The sequence below is a fragment of the Amphiura filiformis genome, chromosome 9, assembly GCF_039555335.1.
Source record: "Amphiura filiformis chromosome 9, Afil_fr2py, whole genome shotgun sequence".
Lineage (NCBI taxonomy): Eukaryota > Metazoa > Echinodermata > Ophiuroidea > Amphilepidida > Amphiuridae > Amphiura > Amphiura filiformis.
In genome coordinates, this window is record NC_092636.1 from 32,053,327 (window position 1) to 32,070,614 (window position 17,288).

The 17,288-nt window shown below is 35.1% G+C and overlaps 1 protein-coding gene across 1 annotated transcript; it reads right to left on the reverse strand.

Moving 5' to 3' along the window:
- On the reverse strand, positions 1–17,221 carry LOC140160880 (mitochondrial import inner membrane translocase subunit tim16-B-like). The gene is made up of 4 exons (XM_072184213.1): positions 17,059–17,221; positions 4,459–4,543; positions 2,336–2,544; positions 1–1,263 (listed from the first exon to the last, which is right to left on the reverse strand). Exons 1-4 carry the CDS (start codon positions 17,059–17,061, stop codon positions 1,123–1,125), a joined length of 438 nt encoding a protein of 145 aa, XP_072040314.1. The 5' UTR covers positions 17,062–17,221; the 3' UTR covers positions 1–1,122.
- Between the last annotated feature and the right edge of the window lie 67 nt (positions 17,222–17,288).

Genomic DNA, 17,288 nt, shown 5'->3' on the forward strand with positions numbered 1-17,288 from the left:
TCTTGATTGATTTTAAAGAATGAGGTCTTAAAACCAAGCTAAAAATGCAGCTATTGGCTGCTGGTTCTTATTATGACATTCTTTGTTTAGCATATATAATGCAGAGGTGAACCTAATTGGTACCTTTTGCTGTCTTTATTTGAAGTTCATTTGGGAATGGGAAATGCATATTATATTATAAGCTTGTTTAAGAAATTTGGTTCCCAACCTGCATGAATTTCTGTCTGATACAATGTAAGGGGTGAATGGCCTAATGAAGTTGTACTCAAATTTTGAGACAAAATTAAGCTGATACACAAGAGCAATAGTATTGGTTCTTATAAGAGGATCACAAGGCTTGCTATAAGAGTATCATTTCCATCCAATGTACATGATTTTTCCTGGGAGGGAACACAACCAAAACTTCAGAAAAACTGGAAAAATATGGCTCCTGCGATCCCATGCCTTAATGACAGCATACTTCCAGTGTTCTCTCCAATTATACATTCCACCTGTCTTTTGTAGTCCATAATCCAGGCAGGATACACATAATGATTAAAATAAAAATGTTGTGGGTCCTTCAATGGATGTCACTATTGTCACCAACCTTGTTACCTACCCTGCTCTACAAATAATCATTTTGACAATTCAAGTTGCAGAAATATCAATCCACATGTCTGTTTCACATCAATCTGAAGACATTTCTTTTGGGGGCTGGCATTTTCTTCGGAAGGGGGATCCCAAATATACATGGGGGAGAGGGGGTCAGGGTCATAAATTAATAAAAAAATAAATAAGGGAGTCACAAAATGACCACAGATACATGTAGTGTGTTTATTTTCTTCAAAAGACTGATTTCAATACAATTTTAGTCTGTTTAGGGGGTGGTGTGTGGGGGTCATAAACTTTTTGTTGACAAAATAGGCAGGGGGGTCAACTTTTTGTAAATCTGGGTCCTCCCTTCCAAGAAAATGCCAGCCCCCTATATCTTGCAGTTTACAATTGCTTCACACAAGTCTGAATACATTTCTTTATATCTTCCAGTTTACAACAGCGTTGGTAACAATGTTGGTATCATTTTGGGACATCCCAATATTAATGACCCTTCTGCTAAAAATAGTATTTTGTTTCATGAATCCACTATCATGAAGAGGATGTTGTGTCTTTTGTCGATTGCTGTGATGAAGTGGATTTTCTGCCATTGTTGATTGATTTCTGAGGACCACCATTCTGTGCTGCAGTCTCGCCTAATTCATACTCTATTCTCTCCTTTGCTCGGACAATCTGTGGAGGGGACAAAATAATCACAAAACATGAATAGATACACCTTCCTTGTATAATTTGGTTCACCTCAAGTTTGGTAGTGACGTAGGTGCGTATTTTGCTCAACGCAGTATTGAATCGCGCACGTAAAGTTAAACACGGTGAGTGTTCACGCACGCGTGCAGGGGCGACTTGTCGGCACGCTTGCGGCGCAACCGCGAAAAAGCATTGATGTCACTTCCGAACTTGAGGTGAACCAAATTATAGAGACTGCTTCAGTTTTCTGACACACATGCATAATAAAAATTCCCTTTAAAAGGGAAAGCTGGGCTCGATTGAGAAAGAATCTTGTTATAATTAAATCTTTTTATCGTAATAATGATGGTTGATCCTAATTCAAGTGTTATGAATCTAAGGAGTGGACTGTTTTGTTTTAATGTGGCTAACAATGTATGTTGACCATTGTTATTCTTGCACATTTGTTGGCATGTGTTATGTTATATCGCAGTATTGTCACAAACCGCTCACGGAAGTATCCTGCTCCTCCTCGAGCCACTTCCGGTCCTGACGGGACTCGAACCCACAACCCTGGGATTAAGAGGTGAGCGCGCTTGCGTATAGACCAAAAGAGGACTTCCCCGTCAGGTCTATAACACTAACGCACTTATACCTCCGTGACAGTATAAAAATAACCACACAGATTTATATCGTGTAATCACATCAGATCATTGCGCTTTACACAAAGATACAGACCACAGGAGGGATTTTGAATTTGGGCGACTGAAATTATGAAACGATTCAAATGTGTGTATCCTAGGTCTAGACAATAGGAGCCATATTGCAGGAGTGTTAGAGTCAGTGGTGGCACTGGGAATTTTTTTCAGGGGGCAAGGGGGAAGTCTATTTCAGGGTCGGAGGGAGGGGGGGGGCAAAATCAACAAATTTTGCGAAAAATTCCCGCACAAAGTGGAAAATTATATAATTTGGGGGTTTTGCCTCAAAAATTGGGGGTGCAAGAAAAAATGTTTTGGGCTTGCCCCCCCCCCCTCCCCCACCCATACTACCCCCGCATCTACTACCCATGCATGCTTACCTTAGATTGAAGGTAAAATGATCCTCCTTTAGCCTTATCATTGACTTTAAATAAATGGTCATAGTTCTTTTGAATAAGTTCTTTGTCTAATTTTGACACATGAAGTATTTGTTGCGCTTCCTGTAGCGTCATTCCCATAATGCTATTTGTTGCGGCTGATTTAGCGCCCTCCTTCCCTCCACCTGCTTTCTTGGCTGCCTGTTGACTCACTGTAAAATGAAGATTGCATTGAAAAATTATTGAAAGTGGTATTTTGAGAATTTACGGTGGGAATTTACCTGGAAAGCAATCGGTGAAGTGAAGTGATGGCTTTTAATAATAACACCCATAATTACCACAAAATACCACGATGAAAACCACTGAGCATGCCCGAGTCCCAGGGTCTACGATGACGCAATCACCCTGTCAAATGCTCACGGAATTGCTGCCCGGGACAGCGTTACCTGTGACTGTGTAGCTACCGGTCCGTGGGTGTGATCCTCAACCACATGACAGCAGGATTTCATGGCTCTGACCAGCACTCAAGCATATGTGGTGTGATCAAGCAAAATCAGTCTGCAGTTGGAAGTATACAATTTTCAGTATAGAATTGTAAACAGCATTTGCAAAGCTACATTTTGCAGAAAACCCCATTGAATTTGGACAACCAGTTCAAAAGATATGAGCAGTTAAAGAGTTTCCAAAACAATAGGAAACAATGAAATACTTCTTTTGCTTGATCGCATCACCAGGCTTCCCGTTAGTGTGCGTCATTGCGTCCAGACGCGTATTTTACAAATTTGGACGCAAGTTCACATGGCTAATCAAGTATTTTAAGCGTCCATGTGGACGCAGACAAAACTTCAAATTTAATCATTAATTGATGATAAAAATAAGAAATTGTTTTATTTTTACGATAATAAAAGCCCCAAAATTTTGACCAACCTGCTAAGAATTGAAGTAAATTCTGCAATATTTGTAAATGCAACGTCAGGAAATCGTGCACTTTTGCATGCTTTCCGTCGCGATCGCTGTTTGATGGGGAAAGTCCCAATTGATGCAATTGTTTGTTTACAAAGCATGCTGAACTGGTGACGTGCAGTTAATGTTTATTTAGTTATTTATCACAACCTGACAATATTCAGTTTTTAATATTTTAAGTTTATTTTTTCATAAATAATCTACGTTTCCTTTATTAGTATTATTGTTACGATGAATAAAAGCAATTTTAAAGACAAAATCCAAATGATAACCTTTTTTTGTATTATTTGTGACAGCGCGTGTTTTAGCTTTTATAGCATCATCAACAACACGTGGATCAAGTAAAAGTAAAACCGAAGTAAAAGTACGAACATTTGCTAAAGATTGACAGACTTTGCGCATGTTTTTGCAGCTGTTTCTGACCATGTTTCGGACAAAAACTGATGCAGAAATGAGAAAAATTATCATTGCGACTGGAGGTGGAATATCACGGCGAAAATTTTATTTTAACAATCAACATTTGATGAGGTAGACCGGGCGGAATGCGTGTGTTAGCAACGAGGGGTTGCCGTTGTGTTTCCAGTATGATTGATCGTGAATTTCAGATGGACGCTTTAAAAATCTGTCTGGACGCAAGTTTTTTCAATCTTGTCAGCAAACTTGCGTCACACATGACGCACATTTTAAAACCCTTAACGGGAACCCTGCGCATCACATATAATTGGGAAATGGGAATGGCGTCAAGGGCTGAATAATTTTCTTTGCTCTCATATTATTATTACTGGACAGTTGCTCTGTTGTTTGCTATAAAATGCCTTTTTATAATACTTTATCACATACATAAATTTGTATGAAGAGAATTGTACCCTGTTGCATTAGAAAGTACAGTCTGAAACTTCATGAAAAGTGAACTGTCTCTTTGAAAATGACAGCAAACACTATGGTCCACATTCCACAATAGCCTCATCCCAATGGCATAGTTCAATAACCTCAACTGTACCTTGATAGATGAGCATGTTGTGGATCCTAGTAAAAGCATCTAAAAATTCCACACAAAAAATCTCATACTCTGGGTCCTTCCCTGCGGGGAGGGGGCATGGGCAGGATAAACAAAGAGCACCCACCCCAGCCACACGACCCACAAAGTGTGTTATAAAACCTACCTGCATACTCATATTTGACGGCCCTGGTAAATGCTCTGCCTACAACCTGTGCTCCTAGCACAATTATTTGAGCTACATATTTAGCCTGCAAAAAAATAAAACAAGGAGAAGAAAAAGTGAAAATGGTGATCTGCACAGGAACCTGAAAAATTGAAGATCTTCCTCTGGTTATGAGCACAAAAGAGTTGTGCAGACAGGGTGGGAGAATGAAGATTATTATACTAATATACTTGCCTGAAAACTCCACCCCAACCCCCTTCAAAAAAGCATCTGGTGCATGTATGCATGGGTTCCTCTGAGGGCCGATCTGCATATCTGAGGGCTGATGACACACATTCGATGGGTGTAGTAAGCATGTGGTATTTCTAACACTGGGGTGTCACTTGAGATGTGTCACACTGGGCTATGTCACAAATTCACAGTCCAGGCCAATGAAAACACACAGCTTAGGCCCTTCACAATTGATTCTTAGTTTCCTGTTTCATGGTTGAAAACAAGGGATGAGGTGACTTTTAATTATTAATTATCTATTATTTTCTTTGTTTTAAAACAAGTGGTCACAACCTACATCAGCCCGTTTTGACAAGGAACATGCATTTAATTATTTTACAACTATGTTTGATTTTATACATGGCAAAAAAAAAAGTTTTGTCTCAAAGCTTGCAAATGCAGAAATTTTTTTTATTTCAAAAAAAAAAAATTTTTATAGTTTTTTTCTAGAAAAAATCAGCGAAAATCAGACTTTTTTCTCAAAATACCATAAAAAAAAAGTCGGGAATAAAAAAAAAAAAAAAAAATCGCATATGGTCATTTTCACGGTAAAGGGTGTAACTTTGGATTTTTAACATTTTAATCCGTAGTGTTCTAATAAAGCCACAGAATTCCATCATTTTTGGCCACATAAGTCATCTAGTTAGCAGCTACCTTGGGTAGCATAATCAGCTTTGGGAGTTACTGCGTTCAGTTTTAGCAGGCTTAAATGTACTTAATATTGCCATTTGGAAAAACTATAAAAACAGTAACATTTTTGTAAAACCCTGTGTTTTCTTCAGTTAGTTCATGGATAATTTTTTTTTTTTTTTTAGTACAGTCATATGTTCAGTAAACACTGCCACATTAGATTTAATTGTGAACGGCCCTGTATTTTTTGAGAACCGGACTTCGATATTTATCGTTTCGGAGGCTTCATTTTCCGTTAACAATTGTTAAAACAAACTTTGTGGGTGTAGCTTTGGTTCATAATTCTTGGTTATTTCTTCACTTCTTCTTGATTTATAACAGTTGTTATCTTAACTTGAAATGGGTAACAAAAATTAGCCGATTTGCAAGCTTTTAAAATTTTTATAAAATCTTGACTTCAAATAGCCGTTTTTTCCGTTAACTTTTTTGAAGCCTCCGAAACAAACTGTTCAGCAAGCTTGTGCAAATATAAATAAAAGAGCTCATCCAATCTATTTATCAAAATGTAGCAAAGTAGATCCTCAAGTCACATGTTTTTAAATCGTGGAGATATATATCACCGTTTGAAAATGGGACCCAATACAAACTTTCCGTTAACAATTGAAGCCTCCGAAACAAATGAAGCCTCCGAAACAACAGTAAACTTAATTATCATCTATGCATATCTAAATTGGTGTGTTTCATACTGATATCTGCATTGTAATTATTACTTGATATGTGCAGAATGTCATAAATTTTAAAAAATTGACATTATGGTTAATGTTTGAAAAATATACTGATACCTTAAAAGCCTGTTTCGGAGGCTTCACATGCAAAAAACACCATACTTAACAAATGGGTGAAAAAAATTAATGTGTGATAAATCTACAATATCTGCCGCATAGAATCATTGATTCAATACACACAAGAAAATAACAGCTTAGATGATCCCAACACTGTTGTTTTCAAAAAACTACTTCTGCAATGTTTAACAATTGTTAACATGAAGCCTCCGAAACAAAAAAAAATGACTTGCTGTGATAATTTAATTTTTGTCACAACTGAAATTCAATACTTAGAAGCAAAGCATGAAAATTGGTAATTGTGATATTTTTTACCTATTTTTTATGTCAACTTGTAGTAGTTAGCTAAATATTTTACTTTTATGATCACCTGTGTTGTTAACTGAAGCCTCCGAAACACAAATCGCTTGAATTGCCAATTCTAAAAAATAACTCCAATTTCTGTGAAACTTGGCTGGGAGGTTCCTTTCATCAAGTAGTATTTGTACATGAAGTTAGACATTCAAATTATTTTAGGAACCCAATTAAAACTTAAAAAATATGTTTAAGGTTTGGAAATTTCCATTGTAAATGACACTTGATGTTAAAATTTTCAAAACTGCAATTACAAACATAGCAAAACATGGTATAAAATTTAACTTATATCTGTTGACTTACTTTGGAATGGAATTTCACATGTATTCCAGCTTTCATGTCAAAATTTTCTGAGGTTATGTAAAATACATTTTTCTTAGATTTTAACCAAAATGTTATGCAAATGTCAAATTTTTTATTAGAAATCAAAAGGTTTAAGCCTTGAAACATTATTTTACTTGAATTTAAGTTGCTTCTATGCATGATTTCAGTAAACAGAAACATATTTAAGTGGTTTGAAATTTTGACCCTAAAAATCAAAAGTTACACCCTTTACCGTGAAAATGACCATATCGCATTTGTTTTTAAATTTCTCGTGAGCTTTGAGACAAACCCTTTTTTTTTTTTGACCTAATGGTACAGATATGTTCTTTGTTTATTCATCATTATAGTAGATATGATCAATGTCAGAAAGTAGCAAATGGGAGTCATTAAAAGTAATTTTGAAAGAGAAAATCCAAAATATAAATAAAATAAAATAATATTTTGCAATTCTCTACTTTAACTTTGGACGCGGGCGGGAAACAGGAAACTAAGAATCAATTGTAAAGGGCCTTAAGTTAAATTAAAAGGGCATTTTGTGATCCACAGCCTGCCTCATCCCCCCACTTTTCTCAAAAAAAGTTGAGATTTTTATATCACTGGAAACCTCTGGCTACATAATGTTTATGTTAGGGATGACCAATGAACCATCAACTTGATTAGAACACTCCCATAGACATGCAGGGAGCTCAACTGTGCACTGCTTGCACAGACATTTCCAAATTGATCTCATTCTTTTAAGGGCGTACTACACCCAATCACCCATATATTGGTTTGATTGGTCTAAAAAAATATTTTTTCATTTATAGCGAGGCGATATATGCACGGATCATGTGAAATAAAAAAAATTTTAAAAAATAAATAAAAAAGGTGCTTTTAAACCATTGTATAGTAAGTCATTTTAGCCCTATATATTTTTTGTTTACCGTATCCTGGTAACTCAGATGCGTGTTTCATAACAAACCATAATTTATTATTTTCGACATGTTCAAGTAGGGTACAAGAATAGAATACATTAAATCCTTTGTTATACTCTCTATAGAAAATCTAGTGGTGCTTGCAAAATATATAACACTGAATAAATTAAATAAACACTTACACAATAGATGCATAGTCATTAGTCAATTTGATATTGATGTTGTTATTGATGTGTTGTTAGGAGAAGAAAAGGCTATTAGGTCACCGTATGTCAGGTTATAGGTCAATTGGTTCAGGTCAAATTTAAGCATCAATTTTGAATACACATGTGGGTGTTTATATAAATATGGAGGCCAGTAGTAAAACATGGGCCTTGTTTTGCATTTCTCAAGATTGTAGAAAAAATGTAAAAGCCTGCTAATTTTTTTTTTCATTGCATTTAATTAATATATATTTATACAATAAATCAAGACTTTTTTTTTTTTTTTACTTCTGTTGACATAGTAGAATTTTACGGGAGAAAAGTAATGGAGTCATCAAGTTTTTTGTGAAAACAGTGTGACATGAAAAGAGACATTTTTAAATTCCACATTTCCCCCATATAATAATTAAAACCTTACCTTGTTTGCTATGGAAACATGAACAGAGGTCCATTTTTATGATTGTCAACAAGATTTTATCAAATGTTGCGAAGTTTGTGTTTTTTGTTTTTGCCGATTTTCACACCACTCCGTAACATTTCGTGTCAGCAATGTTACGGGTGTGAAAGAGTTTTTCAATCGGTCACCAGTTTAAAACGTAATCTTTCTGTATTTTGAAAGTTGAGTTTTGAAACAAATATGACAGTACCTTAACTTAAAAACATATGGAATGTGCCTGTAATCCAAATCAAATAAATATTCAATGATAAATTGAGATTTTAATAACTTTGGTGTCACTCACTTTCGTTACGGAGTGAGATTTTCTTGCGATGTAGAAATGTAAACATTGTTTCTTTATGAATGAAAGTCACATGATACACAGGCCCGGATGATGACCTCTTACGACCGTGTGCAAAATTACCCACGTGGAGACAATTTTTTTTTTCACCGCGCTTATTGCCTTCGTGTCGAAAGCGTTACGGGTGTGTTTGTGTTACGGGGGTGTACAACATTTAACATGTGTTTATTGTTTTGTGACGTTTCTAGTGATAAATTTGAATTTAATTAGTTTCAAGACTTTAAACAAAACGTTGTAGTGCATTGGAAGTAAGAATTACTCGAGAAAAATCGCAGAAAGATGTCACATTCCAACACACGGACTTGGTGTCAGTGTTACGGTGTGGCCATTCTGAATTTTTCTCGGGCTATCCCTTGACAAAAATCTTGGAAATTTCCCTCCATAATTGTTTTTATAATGATCGAATAACTCATGAGATTCGACTTGCAGAATATTTCTGTGAAACACCATTTTAGTACGAAAGATCATCGCCGAATACGGACTAGTTGGTAACAGAAAACTTCATCCGTAACTGAAATTGGCATAACACAAATCTCATAGTTACGGCGTGTTCGATATGAGCTATTTTACAGTGGTTTTTGTACATAAATATTTGTATGTGTATATCAATGCTTTCTTGTTCTATTTTTATTAATATTGAATGAAATGGGTAATGTATTTCTGTCTTACTGTTGGCCAAATGCCCAAGTTTCAACAAATACAGAGTTTATTTATCACGCCGTAACCTTGACCCCATATCGTTTTTGGACTCGACCATTTGATAGCAGAGGGGTGTGTTTGTTGTCAAAACATGGCGATAGGATGGGTAAATTGTTTTGCGTGCATAGAAACTGCACTTTTTTTTACAAAGCATTGATAATAATTGATATTATTTATTTATTATATTTATTACTTATCATGTTTATGTTCAAATAAGAATATTTGCTTTTCTTTTAATCCAATTTGAACTTCTAACATTTTGTCCCCCCCCCCCCCTTTAAGCTTCATGACAATTCAACTTTCCAAATCCATTAGTTTTCTTTGCATACCTGTTCAGTGTTCACCATGGTAGAAAGTTGCACTTTTTGTAGTAAACAACTGCACAATATTGTGCTACATTGATAGCTATTTAATTAATTAGACAAATATGATATATAATGCGACGAAAAAAACCACCCTGTTTTACTTTTTATGGTAGGCGGACCTTTCAACTTCAAGTAGGGTCGGTTGGGCAAAATTTGGGTTTTTTTTTTCCTTTGAAGCCAAAATTACAATACCTGCAGAAGGTATAAGTATAGTTTTAGGTGGATTTTATCTTTCCATGTTAATGATTATTTTGAAACAAGTGTTGAAATATTTCATACAAGTTATTATAGATAACCCAAATGTGGTGCAGGGATGCCAACTAGTACGATTTTGCCGTATTTTGTACGATTTTTTGATTAAAATACGATTTTACGTTTTCCCCTCAAAAAATACGATTTTCGTTTAGCCTATCAAAAAAAACTTTGTGGTCTTTTTCAATGTCAATTTCACTTACCAGAGTTAAAATAACTGATAATTTGAAGCCTGCCCTAGCGTTGTATAAAAGTTGAAACAAAATCGCGCTTTGTTCCGACTCCACTGCCCGTTAATCACGCATTCTGCCGACTTTTGACGATGCATGCACATTAAAAATATTTAACATGTTTAGCAAGCCTACGAGATGGTTTCCGAAATAATTTTCTCTTGACTTTCAGATGGTTCATACACATTAATATTTTTTATTATCTATCTAACTACTAGGCCTACCTATGTAATGTCTTCTGAAGGTACTTAGTCAACTATTTAGCTCTACTGGTGCAAAAGAATAGGCCTACAAGATGGATTCCTACAGCGTTTTTCTGCCGACTTTCGGATGATGCATGCACATTAAAAAATATTTAACATGTTTAATAGGCCTACAATATGGTTTCCGAAATAAAATTTGACTTTCAAATGGTTCATGCACATTAATATCTTTTATTATCTAACTGCTACCTATGTAATGTCTTCTGAAGGTACTTAGTCAACTATTTAGCTCTACTGGTGCAAAAGAAAAGGCCTACAAGATGGATTCCTACAGCGTTTCTCTGCCGACTTTCGGTTGATGCATGCACGTATGCACATTAAAAATATTTAACATGTTTAATAGGCCTACAATATGGTTTCCGAAATAGTTTTTTGTTGTCTTTCAGATGGTTCATGCACATTAATATTTTTATTAACTATCTAACTGCTACATAATTATGCAATATGCAAGTATTTAGTCAACTATTTATTGGTGCAAAAGAATAGGCCTACAAGATGGTTTCCTAACTGCCGACTTTCAGATGATGCATGCACATTAAAAAAAAAAAAATGGTTGCAGGCAGTGGCACATTAATATTTTTTCAAATATGCTCTTCAGCGTTTCAAGCATGTATCTATGATGTGAGGTAGGCCACACGGTGACCCCCAAGTGGGGGTGGGGTGGTTCTGTTGGAATGATCCACTTGAATCAATGAATTATTAGTATAAAATTGTGCATCATAAACACCTCAAATAAAGAAAGTCCGCAGTCATGTAACCCGTCCTACACTAAAACCTGATCTTGTTATGACAATTTGATTGAAAAGGTCGTGTGCAGAATCTTGTTAGCTTCAATTTGATACCAAATTTGCTACCGAAAAGTCGAAATTCACAGAGATTGATACCAGTATATGAAATTTGGTGTATTTTCAAAAGTTGCAAATTAAAAATGGACCACGCGGACCTGTAGAGGTGAATGGTAGAGCGCGACCATTGACATAGCCCAAAACAACCGCTAGGTCATATCGATCGCATCGTGCCCTAGTATTCATCAGTAAAGCACTGTAGCAATCCATGCGTTTTGAATTAACAATTGAATAAAGCGCGCACTTGGGATAGTCGACAGGGGCCCATCGTTGGCATGCAAGCTTGACCATAATTGCCAAGCTAAGCAATTTCGACCGCGTGCTTCGTTAACCCCGTTTTGATTTGCAACTTTTGAAAATGCACCAAATGCCATAAACTGGTATCAAACTTTGTCACTTTTGAGTGTTTGGTAGCAAATTTGGTATCAAATTAGAGCTAACAAGATGCTGCACACGACCTTTTCAATCAAATTGTCATAACAAGATCAGGTTTTGGTGTAGGACGGGTTACATGACTGCGGACTTTCTTTATTTGAGCAGTTTATATAGGAAGGTCAGCCACGCTAATCATGAAATAAAGCCAGTGCAGCCGTTTCAAAAATGCCTTGTACATGGTTAAGTATAGGAAAGTGGACATTAAAAAGTGCTATAACTCCAAAATGGAGCCTCTTTGAAAATTGCATTAACTATCAAATGTGTCTTCTGTAAGGGGCTTAAAAGGGTTTTTACAGTGTAGAAACACTCTGACAAACATGAAAACAAGTTAGGTTTTAATGTTTATAGCTAGTTACAAGTGAAATTACACATGATCTTAAAAAATACAGTTTTGTATGGCAAAATACAGTTTTTGGGGTCTGTGAGTACAGTTTCTTGAGTTGCAAGGTTGGCATCCCTGGTGGTGTTTTATTAGTATAATAAAGCAAACTGTTGTTTTTATTTAAGTTTCTACATCAACATTACAATGTTTAACAAGATATGTCACTTGCAGAAAACAGCAAAATTAAGTTTATTAACCACCTGAATGATTCAGTTCTACTTTGAATAATATCTTGAGTAACATGATGCTGTAACATTTTAACTTCTCTAAATGTCTTTCAACTTTGGCGCATCAAGCCAACCCTCACTAAATTTAAGGCTTGGTGTCAGTGTTACATGCTTGAAATGATAAGTAACCATACAATAGTTAAAATTATGTATAATGTTGCTCAGTCAGAAAATAGTCTTGTGAAAATAATTCCGCCCTGATGTGGTTACGCATTTCCTTGCATTCTGTGGTACTACATTGTACTTTAATGTCAGCGGTACTACTTTGGTGTCAGCGTTACAGGTGTGATTAAAGATAACACAAGATGTAATAGCTTGGCTTGCTGAGAGGAACCATAGTCAAACTGAGCAAAATAACTACATTTATCAATGAGGAAAATAAATCTTTGAAGTATTCAACTATTCTGAAATTTAATCAAAGTTAAATAGTGCAATATACATCGATCTGTAGAATAAATATTTGGAAACTAGAATAAATATTTGGAAACTTATATCATCCCCAGGTAGAAGTTCTGGCCACTTTGTTTGTATTTTACATTATTGAGCATGTTAACTAATATAATTCAATTCAATTCAATTTTATTAAAAATAACCTCGTGGCCCTAAGCCAAATTACGTATTTTTTTACATGGTATAAAAGGTACAAAATCAATACATGCTTTTAAAATCAAAATACAACAGGAATAGAAAAAACATTTAATAAAAAAATAAATATTTAAAAAAAAAATAAAATATTGCACAAGAATCAAGCACTGATATTGCCACAACACACCAAACTTATTTAAAATTATTCATGCCGCAAAAAACCCAAATTAGAAATCCTCACTCACTCATTTATATAACTCAAGCACTTACTACTTACAGGCAAAGAGCAACATACAAAATTACTCTCACAATCATTGAAGCAACAATACATGGGCACTCCTAAAATACACACACCCCAAAATACTCACATGCACAGAAACATTACACTCACTTCCCATCAGCCTCTCTGGAACATGAATATATATTGCACTTTAAAAACTGCTAAACACTTAGAAATACACATTAAATACAAGGAAAAAAATGTATATCCTGAAAACAAACTTAAAAGGAAAAATTTTAAATAAAACCAAAATTATTACTCAAAAGCCAAGGAAACAGGAGCAATTTAAGTGAAAGCGGCCAGAAAAAAGCACCTTTTAGTTAGCATTCAAAAGATTCACAAAATAAGGCACAGGGCTTTGCTGGAAACGGTTTGTTTTTGAAGCCAATTGAGAAATATTTTTGCTATTTCTCAAGTTTCTACCATGGATGGCAAATCTGGTGGGCGGCAATAAATGATTTGTTCTTTCATTGTCACCAAGGCTTTTGGCAAATTTAAGGCAGTGATCCTCCTTCTTTCTTGCAAAGAATTAAGCCCACATGTATTTAATGCATCACAATATGATTTGTAATTATTGAAGCCCACTATGGTCTTACAAGCTCTCTTTTGTATTCTTTCCAGCTCATTTGTTTGCTTTATAGATAAACCAGAATGCCACACTGCATCCCCATATTCAACAACTGGTCTAACATAACTTTTGAAGACTGTCAAAAGCTCTTCACGGTCAAAGCCAAATTTTTTAAGAGATCTCAACATAAAAAGCCTTTGGTTGGCTTTCTTAGTCATGTTTTCAATTTGTGACTCCCACTTAAGATCATTTTGTAGGTAGACACCAAGAACTTTAGCTTTGTTGACATAGGACAGCTTCTTAGAACCAATCATTAAGTCAGCATGCAGTGGGGCAGACTTATTGAAACATATTTCCAGTGCCTGGCACTTGGATGGATTTAACTTGAGTTGATTGATTCTAGCCCATTCTGAAAAATCATTCAAGTCACCCTGTAATCCCCCCTTCTCCCCAATCTTCCTAATTGTCAATATTTTTCTGTAAAAATTGGGGAAGTTACTGCCAATTATATTTTGTAACTATCTTGCAAATAACAGTAACGTAAGTTATTTCGTTTTTCTGTAAGTGCGAGTCAAAATTGGTCCATCGCCACAGTGCGCTTAATTGCCAGTGGCTGAGTTCAGCACTGCTCAAGAATGGCACAAAATATTCATGTCAATAATTTCAGGTGAAAAATGTGGCCTACTGAGCTGAAATTTGGCAGAGTTGCCAGTAATACCTCTGTCATACCCTCTGTAAAAAGGTTAAAATATTGAACAAGTAGATCTTGAGTTACAAATTAAATCACCAGCTTCCCTTTGGAATTTCCATACTCCTTTGAATCATGCTAAGAAGACACCTTTCTGAACATAAATGTGAAGTTTCGTGCTCATTTGATGTATTTTTCACCTGATTTCAACCCTAAAAGTTTTGTTATATTTAGGCCCATACCATCTACAACTTGCTGCTGGCTATACCTTGTTTAGGACTTTCACCTGAATGTGCAACCATAACTGTTTCAAAATAGCCCGCGATAGTCATGCAGGTAACTCCGAGGTCAAGCATTGAATTGGTTTGAACAAAGATACTCATAATGTATTGAGTATCTTTGGTTTGAATGAGGAATACTACAGGAACCAGCGCCTTTTGTTAGAAGTCACACATGAGCATGATGAGTAAAGTTAGGGCTGCTAAGAATACGCAATTGCGTTATTTGCGCCGCAATTTGCGTATTTTGGCTCCAATTGCGTTTTTTGACATTTTGAAAAAATCTATAAAAAATTTTTTTTTTTTTTTTTTTTGCAATTTTAATTTGTTTTTCCATGGATTTGGAGAGTCACTGGACCTAACATCAAGTGCTACCATCATTAAAAAAAAAAAAAAAAAATTGTAAAAAAGATACATAAAAATTACAAGTTTGTATCCAAATGGGACCAATTTGTAACTTGTGTTCACTTCAAAATCTATCTAAGATACAGACTTGTGTACAAAACCAATGCATTTTTATATCTTCAATAGACTATGCAGTGAACACAAGTTAAAAATCGGTCCCATTTGGATACAAACTTGTAATTTTTTTGTATCTTTTTTCCAATTTTTTTTTAAATCAGCCACAAATGATTGCAGTACCTCACTCAAGGTCAAGGGACTCTCTAAATCCGCAAAATATTTTTAAAAAAGCATAATTTTTATTTTTTATTTTCTTAATTTTAATTTTTAATTTTTTTTTTTCTATTTTTTTTTAATGATGGTACATGTATCATTTGATGTTAGGTCCAGGGACTCTCCAAATCCGCGAAAAAAAAAATTAAAAATCGCAAAAAAACACAAAAAAACATTTATTTTTTTTAATTTTGCGTTTTTGGCGGGGAATCGGATTTTTGCGTTTTTTGGAAAATCGGGGTGCGTTTTTGGCCTCCAAAATCGCGTATTCTTAGCAGGCCTAAGTAAAGTGGATAATCTCAATTGTTGTGAATGAGTCAATGACCTTCAAAACTTAAGATTTTGTTTACATACACCTACTAATTGGTCATATTAAACCCAATAACATTGAAATTCTTGGTTGTGAAAAAAGTTCACCTTCTTAGTGCAATTTTGATTTTGTGCCATATCGGCTATCTTGGATGATTTTTGGCAAATGTCCTCTAAATGCATGATTTCAATGCCTCAGTTTGAAAAAATAAGTTATGCCAGTGACTAGTTAAGTGCCATTTCATAAGAAACCCTTTGATACTTTCACAATATGCTTGTTTCATGTTTGCAAATATGTTAAAATAAAGAAATATATAAAGGTAAATATATGCTTATGCCAATTTTGCTCCCCAATTGCTATTTTTGGACCTTGTATTTTATTTTGTTCCAATGACCGGTCAGAATTGGAAACTTTGATAATTCATAATTCGAAAGTTTTTGACCGATTTTGACCATTTAACCACCCAAATACTTCTGTTGATGAGTTCTACCCAGAAAACAATATTTTGTAGCAATAGGGTCAACATGAAATTTTGATGGTTATCCCTATTTATGTACAAAATATTTCTTGAAGATTAATTCGTTTAGCCAAGATATCGTGAAATTTGAATTTAGTTCTGGCTGGTGCACCAGAACGAAATTACAACGTAATGTCTATGTCTATGAAGCAGTGAGTGCATACACATAATCATTCATAACTCGCAGCCAAAGGCAATATCGGAATCATCTGAAATTTTGGGAATATGCTTTTGTCGTGGATATGTACTGAAAAATGTCATAAAAAGAGAATGCTAGGATCACGAAATACTCCTTTAAGTTACAGAAAATTCTCTGTTCTGACATCCCTGGATTGACCGTGACATCAGTCCACAGAAATTTCCTGACATGTTAGTAGTATACTATTACATGTAGTATGTACGTGAATGCACATTAAACATACATGTATAGTATACACATCACTTCATTTATTGCAACTGCATTCACATGCATGGCATGAGAATTGAGATGATGAGTATTTATCATGCATGTGCATGCATTGCATGATGTGGTCTGAGCTGGTCATGGATATGGTTACATCATGCATGGTGCAGGGTGGTAAGCTTAAAGTTAAACACATGAAGTTCATGAAGTTATGAACATGATCAACATGTTAAAAAAAGTTATAATTAATTTACACAAACTTACCATTTTAACGTGTACCTGTGAATCATACACAAGTTTCTCGGATCTTCACTGATCGTGAAATTGCATAACACTGTTATTAAGCTTATGTACAAACCAGTGTTTTCACGTTTCATAAATCTTCAGTCCTCATCACGTATGCAATCATCATGATACACATTTCATCACATGTTTACACAATCACCTAATTGCACAACTTCTTTTGATCGGATGAGAAACGCTCAATTTGATTG